Raw genomic sequence first — 12,976 nt, 5'->3', positions numbered from 1 at the left:
AATTTTAAACATTTTTTTTACTTTTTTAGATGCACCTTATTTAGATGTATTTAAAAAGTAAGAAATTTTTAAATATTTTAAAAAATTAATAAATGCATAAAAATATAAAAAATATACTGAATTTTTATATTTTTTATATATTTTTTGTATTTAGTAATTTTTTTTTAAAAAAATTTTATAATTTTTTTACTTTTTAAGTGTATTTATATCAGGTGTATCTAAAAAATAAAAAATTTACTTAAAATATTAAAAAAATTTAATAAAAATAAAAAAATACAAAAAATAAAAAAATAAAATTATTTAAAAAATATTTTTTAAAAAGTGATAACAAACCATTTGATTATTTTCAAGAAAACTTTTGTAACTTCCCGATACATTTATCATCTTTCCAAGTGATTGATCTGACTTCCCACCGCATCATCACGTTTCATCTCTCTCATTTCCTTTCTTCTTCTGAAACCTCTCATCTCCCTCTTACTCCCTTTCGGCTCCATCCTCTTCTCTCTCTCTCTTTGAAAGATAAACCCATCCTTTATTATTTCTGTGCTTTTTTTTTTTCCTCCCCCGTTTGGCACTCTCTTTCTCTCTCCTTTTGAGGGACAAACCCATCTAAGTCTTTCTCATCTCTGTTTTTTTCCCCTTTCGTGTCTCTCTCTCATGACAAACCCATCTCTCACTATCTTCCTCATCTCAGTAACAATGGTGGCGATTGCGATTGCGATGAGCGATGATGTGATGTTGTTGAACGGTGGCGTGGACGGTCACTGAGGGTAATGGCAAGTCTTCCCCCCCTCTCTCTCTTCCTTATATTCTCCTCTCTTCCATTCTTTTTCATAGGTCTGTATATATGTATATATATATAATTTTAAATTTGTTGTTTTAAAATTTTATTTCATTTTTCATATTTTTTTTTAAAAAATTTGTTAGATATTCGAAATCATCCGAACCGACCGCCAAACTGATCTGTTCTATTCGGTCGATTTCGAATGGTAGTTCGGTCGATGACGGATGGCCGATTCTGTAACCCGAGCCGAACCGACCCGTGACACCCCCTGCATTTTATGGATTGAGATCCTTTACCTCATGTGTTGAGTTCGTGGATAAACATTTTTTCTTAATTTTTTTTTTCTTTTTAAATTAGTCCACCAAAAGGAAGATTAAACGATCTGGTTATTTTCCAATGGGTTTTTTTATTCCTTCCAATTGTGAAATTTAATTTCATATAAGAAAAATGCTTTTCATGGAAACAATTTACACCTGAGATGAATATCCGACAAAAACATAAAACATTTTTTATTTTATTTTATTTTATTTTTTGATTGATTAAGTGATTGATTGGCAGGTTTTTGGAACTTTGAGTTCTTATAAAACCATTCTTCATCACATCGGTTTCATTGTTTTATTGGGTTAGGACTCAAGAAGAGAACCATGCCTCCTCAGTCTTCAGGTCATTTTTTTAAGATCTAGGTTTCACTGTTTTGGATTTGCTGTTGTTATATTTCTAAATAAGGCAAATTACGATGTTAGTCCCTCTACTTTGGTCTCAATAATTTCAATTGATTTGATTTTTATCATGAATTTATGAATCTGTCTCAATTTGGTTCAATTGTTTATAACTTTTTACATTTTTGTATGGAAAATAGGTACATAAGTGGCATGGGTTGTATTTTTAATGGCAAAATTATAAATTTACTCAACTGAGTGAGTGAGTTAACATCAACTAATTCAATGTTAATTTTTTTGTAAAACATTAACAGAATTATCAATTGGATCAAATTAATTCAAAATCTAAAATTAAGGGTTAAAATTGAGTCAATTGAAAGTGTAGAGGCCAAATAACATGAGACAAAATGTAGGTACCATCGGTGTAATTTGTCCTTCAAATTGTTTCTAATGCTTGGAAACAAGAGTAAATGCTTTTATATCATCTTCCTTTTTTTATTTTTTATTTTTTTGGCAATAAAATAGGTTTACTTGGAACTTTGGAAATTTTGATGGCATGAGTGGAGTCGGAAAAAAAATAAATTAAGGTAAGATTTGCTTGTCAATATTCTATGTGAATTTTACTTATTCAATTAGATTCAATTTTTTATTTTTTATACTTTATATTTGCGTTGTGTTTGGATAATCTGGATAGAAATTTGGATAGCGAAATGAAAAGAGAAATGACGAAAAATTTAACTTATATTGTATTCATATTTCTTGTTACTTTTTCTCTTTCCTTTGCCAAATTCCTACCAAAATTCATGATCTAAACATGACTAGTTTTCTTTTTAATTGTTCAATCAATAGCTTCTCTGCTCTTGTGACAATGCTGCATATTTTTCATAGTAATTTGGTGAAATAATAATTACAAATTCTTTTGATTCATTGTGTAACTCAGGTATTGGGTTGGTTGGTATTTTCGTATTATGCCTTTCGTGGTTAAAACTTGGTTCTTACGTGTTACGGATTGAGAATCTTTACCAAAAATTATTTGCAAAGTAATTACAAATTACAATCTGTCACGCCTGGATTTTTTGACCAGCTTTTTTTTTTTTTGGAAAGGGGTCTTGAAAATCTGTAGCTAAGTGTGTCAAATTGAAATGGAATTGATAGCATGGGATTCGGCTGTGTTAGGTCCACCTAAATATGAGGAAGTGCAATGTTTAAAAAGAAGGAAAGGAACTTTCAATCTTCACTTAAACCAAACAAATAGACCCTTTTGTTCCAATTTGGTGGGCTCAATTACATGAACGTGTATTTCCTCATTCCACTCTATGAAGAGCTATATGCTCAATTATTTGATTTTTCACCCGAAAGAGTTTATATTTTCCATCTAAATGAAACTAATTTCATGATATCATATTCTTTGGTGTTTTTCTTTAAATTTCACCGAATGTGATTATACTGTAAGGGCTTGTTTGATTGAGTGGATTATACCATATGATTGAGATTATTAATCTAAGAGACTCACATTTCATTGTTTGGTTGCAATTTTTGTTATACAGATTAGATTTCGATGCACATTCTGTCCAAAGAAAATTGGTGAATTTTTTAATCCTACAACTAATAATGCAAATCAAACATATGATTGAGATTATATATTTCTATATCCATTGCAAAACAAAAGTAGACATTAGGGAATTATTTATCTCACTAATCTAACTCATATTAGAGTTTCTCTATAAAGTCTTAAGGTAAGACAAACACAAGGTAGGCAATATTCAGCAACCCTAAATCTCTCCTCTTAATCTCTCTCTCTCTACTCTTATTCTGTTCCATCAAAATGAGTACCGATTGAACCATCGAAGGGCTTTTGGATGACACCACAGTGGTGTCACTAAAGACTCACTACTTCTTTTGCAAGATTGGTGGATTAGCTCAGGACCATACAGATTTGATCTTCAATAAATATGTGCATGATTTTTGATTTCATGGTCCGAACCAATTAGATTAAAATGATTTAGTTTTCTTTTAGCTATAGTTCAAACTATTAATACACTTCTGGTCATGTAGAGTTTTACCGAGATACTTATATTCAGTAACTAGTGTTTTTGTGAAAATATGGCACTTGTTTCTAAGTTCAATAATCACGAAGATTATGAGATTGAATGTAATTGATATTTATTCTCGTTTGCTAAATATGTTTAATTGTGGAAACAATCGTCACAAATTCAACATTGCCTTTTGGTCCTCCTTTATTGTTACAAATGTCTTACTTGAATTTATATCTTGTTTTAGCTTTAGTACTAAATAAAATTTCATTTATGTTAATTTGATTGATTATCAGTTGTAATCCCATGATAGAAGTTATTGCTTGCCTTTTATGTGAGTGTTTTTCTAGTTCATGATTTGCAACCGAAGATATTCTTTAATACTTGTTTGGATATGAGTAGTAGCAAACATACTTGTTATATGGTTTTTTGTCATGGTCGAAATAAGCCTTTTGGCTCAAATCCCACAATTTGTGTGTAAACACTATGTTCTTTCACCTGAATTAGGTGCATAAGAGTAATTCAATTTCTTGTAGGAAAGTCAATAAGGCATTCATTTTTGCTTGCGAGTTTATTTGGATATTGGTATTCTTTGTATGGGATTAAGAATATTGTTCACAAGAAATGCTTGAGACACCTAATTTATCACCCCTAAAATCTACTCCTAATGATGTGTCTAACAAGTGTCAAATTTTGATTTGTCAAACATTCCATCATGTGGGGTCTAATCTCAATGCCACATCGTTAGGGGTCATTTAGGGGTGATAAATTAGAGGGATGTATCATTGTTGTATGGTTGACTGTTGGCACACCAATTTGATATGGAAATTTTATTTACAATTTTATAATTTGATGTCTTTAGTATTTTAAATTATTGTTTAATTAGGATTCTTTAGTATTTGGTTTCCTATTTTGTTAAGAATTCTAAATTTCTTTTTAGTATTGGGATTTTTGCCTATAAATAAGAAGTTGTGGTAATTGTATTGGACATAGTTGATTAATAGATTTGTGTGATTTGGGTTGTGGCCCTTTTGTTTTTCCTCTATCCATTTCTCCCTCTCCATCTACATCAATTGGTCATGATGATTGATAGTGAAAAAGACGAAGAATAAAAAAAAACTGTTAACAGAGTCAGAGGTGAAGAAAAAGGTAAAGATTAATTAGTCGTGTGATATGTATGGAATTGCGATACAATACCAAATCATACGTTATAGAAACATTTCATCATTTCAGTCACAAGTAGTACGACCAAAGATTAAAGTAGCTGAGCCCGATTTGAATTTTTTTTCTTATTTTTTATATTTGCAACGAAATATCATTTATCTTTTGTTATATTAAAATTTCACTTTTATTCCTAATATCTTATGAGTGTGATGCTTTGCTTTTTTATGAATGTATATTTGTCTCTTTAACCAATTTGTAATTTTACTCATAATCTATTGGTCAAAATCAAAAGGGTTGATTACACTTCTCACCTTTATAGTTTGATTCAAATTTCACTTTAGTCGCCATAGTTTCAAATTGGATAATTTGATCCCTACACTCTAAATCTAATTTTAGCTTGGTCATTCCATTCTAGTTTGAGGTTAAAGTTAACAATTTTGGATCGCTTGTTAGTCTCCTAATACCCATGTAGGAAAATAAACGGAAATTTGGACGGAAAGACTAAATTGAAATTGAATTAAAATCGTAGGGATCGAGCTGTTCAATTTGAAACTATAGGGACCAAGGTAAAATTTGAGTCAAAGTGTAGGGCTTAAAAGTGTAATTAACCCAAATCAAAATTTAATGTTAGTGGTTTGCCTTATTCTTCATTTTAAAAAACTCAATGAATGTTGGTGCACTTCTAATCATCTATGTTAATTCATATTTCAATGCCCACTTGATTTTCTATGTTGTTTTCATTAATCAGAACATAAATTATTGACTTAGGGGGTTTACTAGCAGGGTTGGTTTTGTTGCCTTAATTTTTCTTAGCTTACGTTTGTCATTGACACTTGGGCTCTAGCTAGCTAATTTATTAGTTGTTTCCATATCAAGACCACTGCAAACCAAAGTTAATAATCTTTTCCACTCTAGTTAGGGACATACCATTGTGACCAAGAAATTAAATTTTATTACCTTTTTGCCATCTTGTGTTTCGTTGTTTGGGGTTTTTTGTCATCTTGGTTTGGCTTGGGAAATAATTTTTTTCGTTTGTAATTTAAATGATGACTAAGGTTAATAATGAGAAATAGGAAAAAAGGCTATTTTGGGCAAAAGAAAGTTGGTAATGTTAGAATAGATGTCGTTTATATATCGAGTGTCTTTTATTGTTATTAGCGAGGGTACTGTGGTCATTTTGTTATTTTATTACTCTAGTATAAATATGGACCGAGGTAGAGGGTACGAGACACAACTCTAATACCTATTCCTATATTTTTTTGTTTTCTCTCCATTTTCTCTTCTTCTCTCTAGACCTAACCTTGATCTCACATATTCTATAATTCAGCTGGTAAGAGGATAAAACCCATCCTCCCTTTCGCATGATCTCACTTTCTCTTTTTTCATTTGCTTCTCTCCCTAATTCGTGAGCTTCAGTCCTCGTGAAGATCCAAGGGATTCAAGTTCGAAATCACTGAGCCCTAGATCTAGAAGAAGATAAGAGGGATTCGAGGTGTTCCTTCTAATAAACATGCATTTTCTTTAATTCCTCCAACATTCAAATATGCATGCACTTGTTGCTTCTAATTGTGATTGTTCTTATCATTAATTTGTTTTCCTTTTGGCTAATTGTTCTTGTTGAATGACTTTCTTGAACCTTATTGCTTTCTTGAGGTGGTATTTTTGATTAGTCTGTAGTAAGTTTATGTTGTTTCTTTTCTTTCCCCTTTGTTGCAATTTGATGCATTTAAATTGTTAAATTATAGCTATGGAAAATAAACTAATGTCCTTGAGTTGGGCAAAACTTTTCCAACTTTCAAAATTATTTTGTTAACTTTCTTTTCTTGCCAATAAAACTAGGGGAAATTGCAAGTCAGTGGGACAGTTATAAAATAATTGCACTACAGATGGAATATTTTTTGGTCCTATTTTGACACAGTAAAGACTTGCACCAAACACATAATGGACTTGCACCACACACCTAGATGGTGTTTGGGAAGTGGGTTTTTATGTAGGTTTTTATTGGATAAAAAATTTTTGGTGTTTGGGAAGATAGTTGGGTTTTTATGTGGTTGGATGTGATGTTTGTGAGAGAAAAAGTGAAATGATTATGGGGTTGGATGTGATATTTTGTTTGGATATGTTTTTTTTGATTTTGTAAAAAGTTTGTCTTTTAGTGGAAAAAATGAGAAAAAAATTTGGAACCTAGGTTCCCAAACACCACCCTAGTAGACTTGCACCACCATGAAAATAAAATTATATTTCTATTGTTCCACTAAAGAGCAATTTCCCCATTAAAGTATCTCACGTTTGGTTGATGAAGATTATTTTAAATTTGAAATGGTAGAAAAGTGGGGTACCGCATTACCAATCTAAAATGAAAATTAAGTTTTCTGCCGCCAATAGGAGAGGTGTAGGGTTCAAAGCTCTACTAGGGCATGAATAACTCTAAAATTTATCCAAATGAATGAAAGATAACCAAACCAAGCCAAGCCTTAAGTCCCATCAACTGGGGTCGACTACATGAATCCTTCTTCTCCACGCGGCCTTATCAAAGACTATTTCGTTAGTCAAATTAAGTAGATCCATATCTTTATTTACAACGCTAACCAACGTTAATCTAGGCCTACCTCGTTTCCTAACACTTCCATCTGCTATTACAGCATCGCATCTCTTCACTACTGCCTTTTTTGGTCTCCGTTGAATATGGAAGCCTTATGAAAGGTTACCTGTGGACTTTCTTCCACTTCCTTTGAGGGGACAGGCCATCATAGGCATGTCCCGAACAATTCTTATTTGTTTTGAGAAGGCTGTCGATCATCGGCCTGACTTAAGCCCTGGGCAATTTGGTTTGGAGGAGGATTTTCAGTGTACTTTGACGGACCCTCTTGTGGAAATAAGAACCATATCTCGGGGTGGGCCAAAGGTCAACCGAGATTAGTCAAAATTTGGTGATTCTCATCGGTTTAATCAAGAGTGGGAAAGAAGACACATTTTATTAATCAACTATCAAGGTATATACACCGTTTATGTGGTTTTTTAAAAGTATGTTTACGTATAGCTGTAGTTGATTTTTATTGTCTACTATTATTTTCTCTAATGTAGTTGATGGGCCCAATCCTTCCACTTCTGAAATCCCCCAACAAACCTGCCTTTCACAACATCCACTGCCTCCTACATTTGTATATAATGAAGGTAATTATAAGCCCGCCATTCCACCCATGATTTCTACTATTCTTTTCTCTACAGCTCTATAACATTGAACTGTTTTTTGAATTTTGAATTTTCTATATAATGAAGGGCCCAATCCTTCCACTTCTGAAATCCCCCAGCAAACCAACCCTTCAGAACATTCGCCGCCTTCTACATTTGTATATAATGAAGGTAGTTATAAGCCTGCCATTCCGCCCACGATTTCTCTATAACTAGTCTATGATTATTTACAGCTGTAGTTGATACTCTTCTTTTCTCTACAGCTCTATAACATTGAACTGTTTTTTGAATTTTGTTGTAGGTGAAGAGAGTCTTTCTGATGTATTGGGACTCCGCACTAAACTTTAGTTTGGGAAGTGGGAACTTTTTAGGTTAACTGTTTTTTGAATTTTTTTTATGAACTGTTTTTAGGTGAACTATTTTTTGAATATTTTTTATGTTCTGTATTTCATAGGTGCATTTGTTGGGGAAGGTGGTCTGGATGATGTAGCTACCGGGTCCACAACTCCCAATTCAACAGGTAGTTTGCAGCACTGTCAAGATAAAGTTTTCCTCTTCATTTTTGTTTGTCCTACTTTGTTGTTTGATTGATATAGTTTCTATAGTTTTAGTTTTGTTTGATTCATATATTTATAATGTTTTTAATTTTGATGTTCTATATTTCATAGCTGCCACTGTTGGGGACACTCAGCACAACTCACCACCACCGCTGACCCCCAATCCAACCGGTTTAATAGTTTGTTGCACTGTCAAGATAAAGTTATCCTCTTTTTTTTTTTTTTTTTTGGTCTTACCTTGTTTTAGTGGTTATGAGTTGTGAATTATTTATTTTGATTATGTGTATGTCCAAATTATTAGTCTATGTTAATTATTTATTTTTTATTGAAAGGTGTGCCTCGCTTCAATGAAGCGTGCACCTCACCTTGTGCCTAAGCCACAATGAAAAGTTTTGGAAGTGTTAACTTTTTAGGTTAACTGTTTTTTGAATTTTTTCGATGAATTGATTTTGGCGGTGTTTGGGAAGCCTAGGTAGAGGCTATTTTAGCCTCAACAATAAAAAAAGCCTTTTAGCCCCTTTAGGCCATTGATTTAAGAAAAAAAAAAAAATAGCCCGGCTGTGGGCTGTCACAGTGACAGTGTAAGACTGTCACTGTGACAGGTTGGTTAATTACAATTTTACCCCTCTAAATTAATTTTGAAAAATGTGATGTCATTTTAACTTCAAACATCATTTCAACACATTTTTCAATACACCAACTCAAATAAAAATCCATCCCATCTTCCCAAACACAAACTAAAATAGCCTACTAAAATAGCCAAAAAGCCTCAATTGAAGTATTTCATAAAAATGAACACTTACAATGGTCCGAACTCAGCCTCAGAGAGGTTTACAACAGCAATCTACTTGAATCTACTTGAAGCTACTCTTATGAATCGAAGTGCAGTGCGGGTATTTAAAGTGCAGGTATTTAAAGAACAGATATTTAAAGACTGGAAATGTAAAAGACTGGGAAAGAAAATATATGAAGTAAATGACTGATTTGTATGATCTGAGTCCGTCCTTTTTTTCTGGGGGCTGCCCTGCTATTTATACTCGTCAGTGATGACCTTCGAACTGCACTTCGAACCGTCGAACTGCTCCTCCATGATCGCTGATCATGCTTCCTTACAAGTAGCTCCATTACGCCATTACTGGCAGTTGAGCTTCCCTCTTGTACTTGAATTTGAATATGAGTAACCGTTGAAGATATGTCATCTTGCATCCCGTTATTGATCTAATGTTACCCAGATCATATGAGGACCAATATTTATTGCCACGTGTACGATCAGGATTAAAGGCTTGAATAACCTTCCTTTATTACCCTTACTCTGCCACGTGTCGAACTGTAACTGGCTTTTACAAAATATGTAGCCAACATTACCCCCCGCACTAATATACCCAATACTTGGTGATATTAGTGGATTACAGTTTTCCCGCGCCTCTAGAACGTGTATGGAGTCCAAATTCTGGAAACACAACCGTCATCCATTTGGTGATCATTTGCATTAACTCGTCGAACATCCCAATACCTTAGTATTCGAACAGGCTATGGCTGCATCAACTTCCCTTACTACTGATCAAGCATATGAAGAGCCTTTGAGTGATGTTATTCCCCCTCGAAAGAACCTCCACGCATTCATTAGCCACCTTTACCCGCCCTTCTCTATTCAGGTAATGGAGGCTTTTGCAGATTATAAACCTTTGGACTACGAACACATTGCCTGTAATCCCTTGGTTTACAAACTTACAGATACAAAGAGTTCTTCCCCTAAGCTCCCTTTGTATTTTGACCGAACTACTCTCAAGCCTTTGCTTCGACAAGTTGCAAATATGGACTTAGGAAACTCTTCTTCACAGACCTCTGCATGGGATGAAACTGTAACCTCTTCACCCTCTGGGGCTTCTGGCTGGACAAGCTGGTCAACTCCTGAGACTTATGATTTAAGGGAGCGAATCAATCACCATTTTGTTGAGTTCACTGACCCCTTGGAGCTTCCCTCCTACGCTCGAAGCTCAGTAGTCTACCCTTACGTGCCCATTGACCTTCGACGTAGCTTGGAAGAGACTCTGCTTGTGGCTTGGTATACTTCTTCCATGCCTACAAAGATAATGCATCCTGCCCGGCGTCCAGAAGAAGCACAAGGGTACACCCCTTCATTCTTAGCCAAGAAGGCGAAGATTTGTTCTTCTGATTGGCTTGATTACATTAATGCCTTTGTTCCTTCTGCTCCCGTGCCATCTCCCATGATAGAGGCATCCACACCCTCTTCTGCATCTTCTGAGATAGAAACATCTACTCCCTCCCCTTTGTCTTCTGAAGCAGAGCCATCTACTCTCTTCCCATCTTCCGAAGCAGGATCATCTTCTCCTTCTCCTTCTCTCATTCTTTCCTGGACAGAGAAACTAAGACTTGCCCTTCCAATGGACAAAGTTTTTCCACCTTACCAACCTCCGTCACCCCCTTCTCCAGCCGAGCGAAAGCAAGCTCAACTTTTGCTCGCGGTTTTCTCCCACCTGCCCTTCAATGTTCTTGAGGATGACATTCCTCTTAAGAACTTTCAATGGGCTTGTGATGTCCTGACTAGGGGTCATGTCCTCAACCCTCTTGCCCAAGCAGAGCTTCATTTGTTTTTGGACCAACTCCCAGTGCTCCTCTACTGGCATCGGAATTCTAAGATTACCATCCAAAATCTGGATCAACTTTTATCTCTCCGAATTCATGCCCAGTATGAAGCAGAGAATTTTATCGAAGAGTTCGATGACTTCAGGAATAAAGATTCTGCGTACTGGGATGATTTGGTTATAGATGAATTGGAACAAAAATCAAGGGAAGAGGCTTTCGAAACAAAGGCTGAAGCACTCTATTATGAAGTGAGGGCTCATCAGCTTATGCAACCAACTTTAGAAGAGATAGAAGAAATAATAAAGAAAGAACAGAAATTTATTGACCATTGCTGAACAAAATTTCATGACCTTGTTATTTATTCTATTCCTTATTTTTATGAGCTTGAATTTGAACCCAGATAGGGTTACTTAATGTAATCATCTTGGCTTTAATATAAACAAAGTCTTTCTGTACTTAACACTGTTTGACTCTGTTTCCTTTCATCTCTAAAAGCTAACTCATAACTTCGAATTGAACAATCTCATCCTTCGAGTCAATTGCTTAATGAAATACTAAAAGAACCAACATGTCTTATTCCAATTTGTGGAGTAAAATTGACAATTCTGGCCGATATCGTCTGGAATTAATGCTTTAAATTTTAACAATATTACCCCTCAAAGCCAATTACGACCAACATATGGTCATGGTTAATATAATCAATCAATTTAAAATTGATCATTTTTTTTTTCCGAAGAGTAATATGTATAAAAAACCAACAATTGGTTTTGATGCTTTAAACAGTGTTTCTCATACTCAAAGAATACTAGGGTTTGCTCCGAAAGTCGTTACTTTGATTCATAATCCCTAAACAGGTCTTTAAACCCTTTGAAATAGACCAATAATCAAGCAATTTAGCACCTTTACACATATAATGGGCTTCGAAGCCGGCTTATGTATTTCGAAGCCGTTGTTATTTGATTTTTTGGCGCCAGCATCTTGTCTTCGAAGCCAAATATTTCATTTCGATGCTGGCTCTAATCCCGGAATAAGCTCTTCCCTCCAAAACTATCAATATTGGAAGAGATTCCTCGCATTCGTACTTTTAATACTTAACGACTCACGGGGTATAATTTCGGACACAGATTTTAAAACCCTCTCGCTTCGTGTTCCGAAATCTCTTGCCTTTTACAAACCCTTCTCTCTACTGGTTCCTCTTTGCTTCGGTCTTCATCTTCTGAAAAGTGTATCATCAATGGCTTCTTCTTCACAAAAAGTGCTAACCCCAGAGCGCGTAGGCTCATCTTTAGCTTTGAAGAGGCTTATTGACGCAGAATGTGAGAAGTACAAGGCTGGAGAGAAAAGTGCTATCGATGGGCGTATCTTCGTCCCTCGTCATCATGAGCAGCAGAACTACGTGCTCGGACCAATTTTCAAGGAAGTCCTTACTGAGCTTCCAACCTTTTATCCGCGTCTGGTGGACCAACGTCTCCTTTATGAAGGTGGCCTTGACTGGAAGAACTGGAAAAGCAATCGTCCTCATCGATGCTGGCCCACGATAAGACCGGAATGGCAAGAATGGTATGATCGGATCATTCCTGCTAAGACACTGGATCTCCAAGAGCTCTGCCTCCTCGATGCCCTTCGACTATCTAGGGTAACTATCTCAGAGGACCCTTTCCTAGTTCCTACTGCTTTGTGCTTTTGGAACCCCGTCTTCAATTTCTTTCAATTCAGATGTGGGATGATGGCCCCCACTGTTCTTGATATTTGCCATCTATTAGGAGTATCCCCCATTGGTACCCCCATCACACCAGATTTTCCTGACTTTGCAGTCCCTTTCTCCCTCCCCTCTCTTAATTCATCTTACAGTGATTTTGTTAGAGCCGAGAACAAAAGAGTGGGTCCAGTAACTGATAGGGAATTCTTTTCCTTTTTATTATATTGGCTTTGCAAATTTCTTTTCTGCATCTGCTCCCAAAGAATCATGCCTGAATTTGC

At 35.1% G+C, this 12,976-nt stretch overlaps 1 protein-coding gene across 3 annotated transcripts; it reads left to right on the top strand.

Moving 5' to 3' along the window:
• The first annotated feature begins 407 nt into the window (after positions 1-407).
• On the top strand, positions 408-8,770 carry LOC114284180 (uncharacterized). 3 transcript variants are annotated; one of them, XM_082869503.1, is made up of 8 exons: positions 408-776; positions 1,343-1,447; positions 1,969-2,030; positions 7,725-7,814; positions 7,920-8,003; positions 8,134-8,203; positions 8,287-8,352; positions 8,501-8,770. In XM_082869503.1, exons 4-8 carry the CDS (start codon positions 7,728-7,730, stop codon positions 8,650-8,652), a joined length of 459 nt encoding a protein of 152 aa, XP_082725629.1. In that variant the 5' UTR covers positions 408-776; positions 1,343-1,447; positions 1,969-2,030; positions 7,725-7,727; the 3' UTR covers positions 8,653-8,770. The 3 variants fall into 3 exon arrangements, 2 of the variants coding, with proteins under 2 accessions (XP_082725629.1, XP_082725630.1); XM_082869504.1 differs by lacking the exons at positions 408-776; positions 1,343-1,447; positions 1,969-2,030 and adding an exon at positions 6,206-7,633; XR_014329971.1 differs by lacking the exons at positions 7,725-7,814; positions 7,920-8,003; positions 8,134-8,203.
• The last annotated feature ends 4,206 nt before the right edge of the window (positions 8,771-12,976 follow it).

The sequence above is a fragment of the Camellia sinensis genome, chromosome 5 (genome assembly GCF_055761805.1).
Source record: "Camellia sinensis isolate YWXY chromosome 5, ASM5576180v1, whole genome shotgun sequence".
Taxonomy (NCBI): domain Eukaryota; kingdom Viridiplantae; phylum Streptophyta; class Magnoliopsida; order Ericales; family Theaceae; genus Camellia; species Camellia sinensis.
Note: the sequence above shows the minus strand (reverse complement) of the source record. Positions and strands in the feature narration are given on the sequence as shown.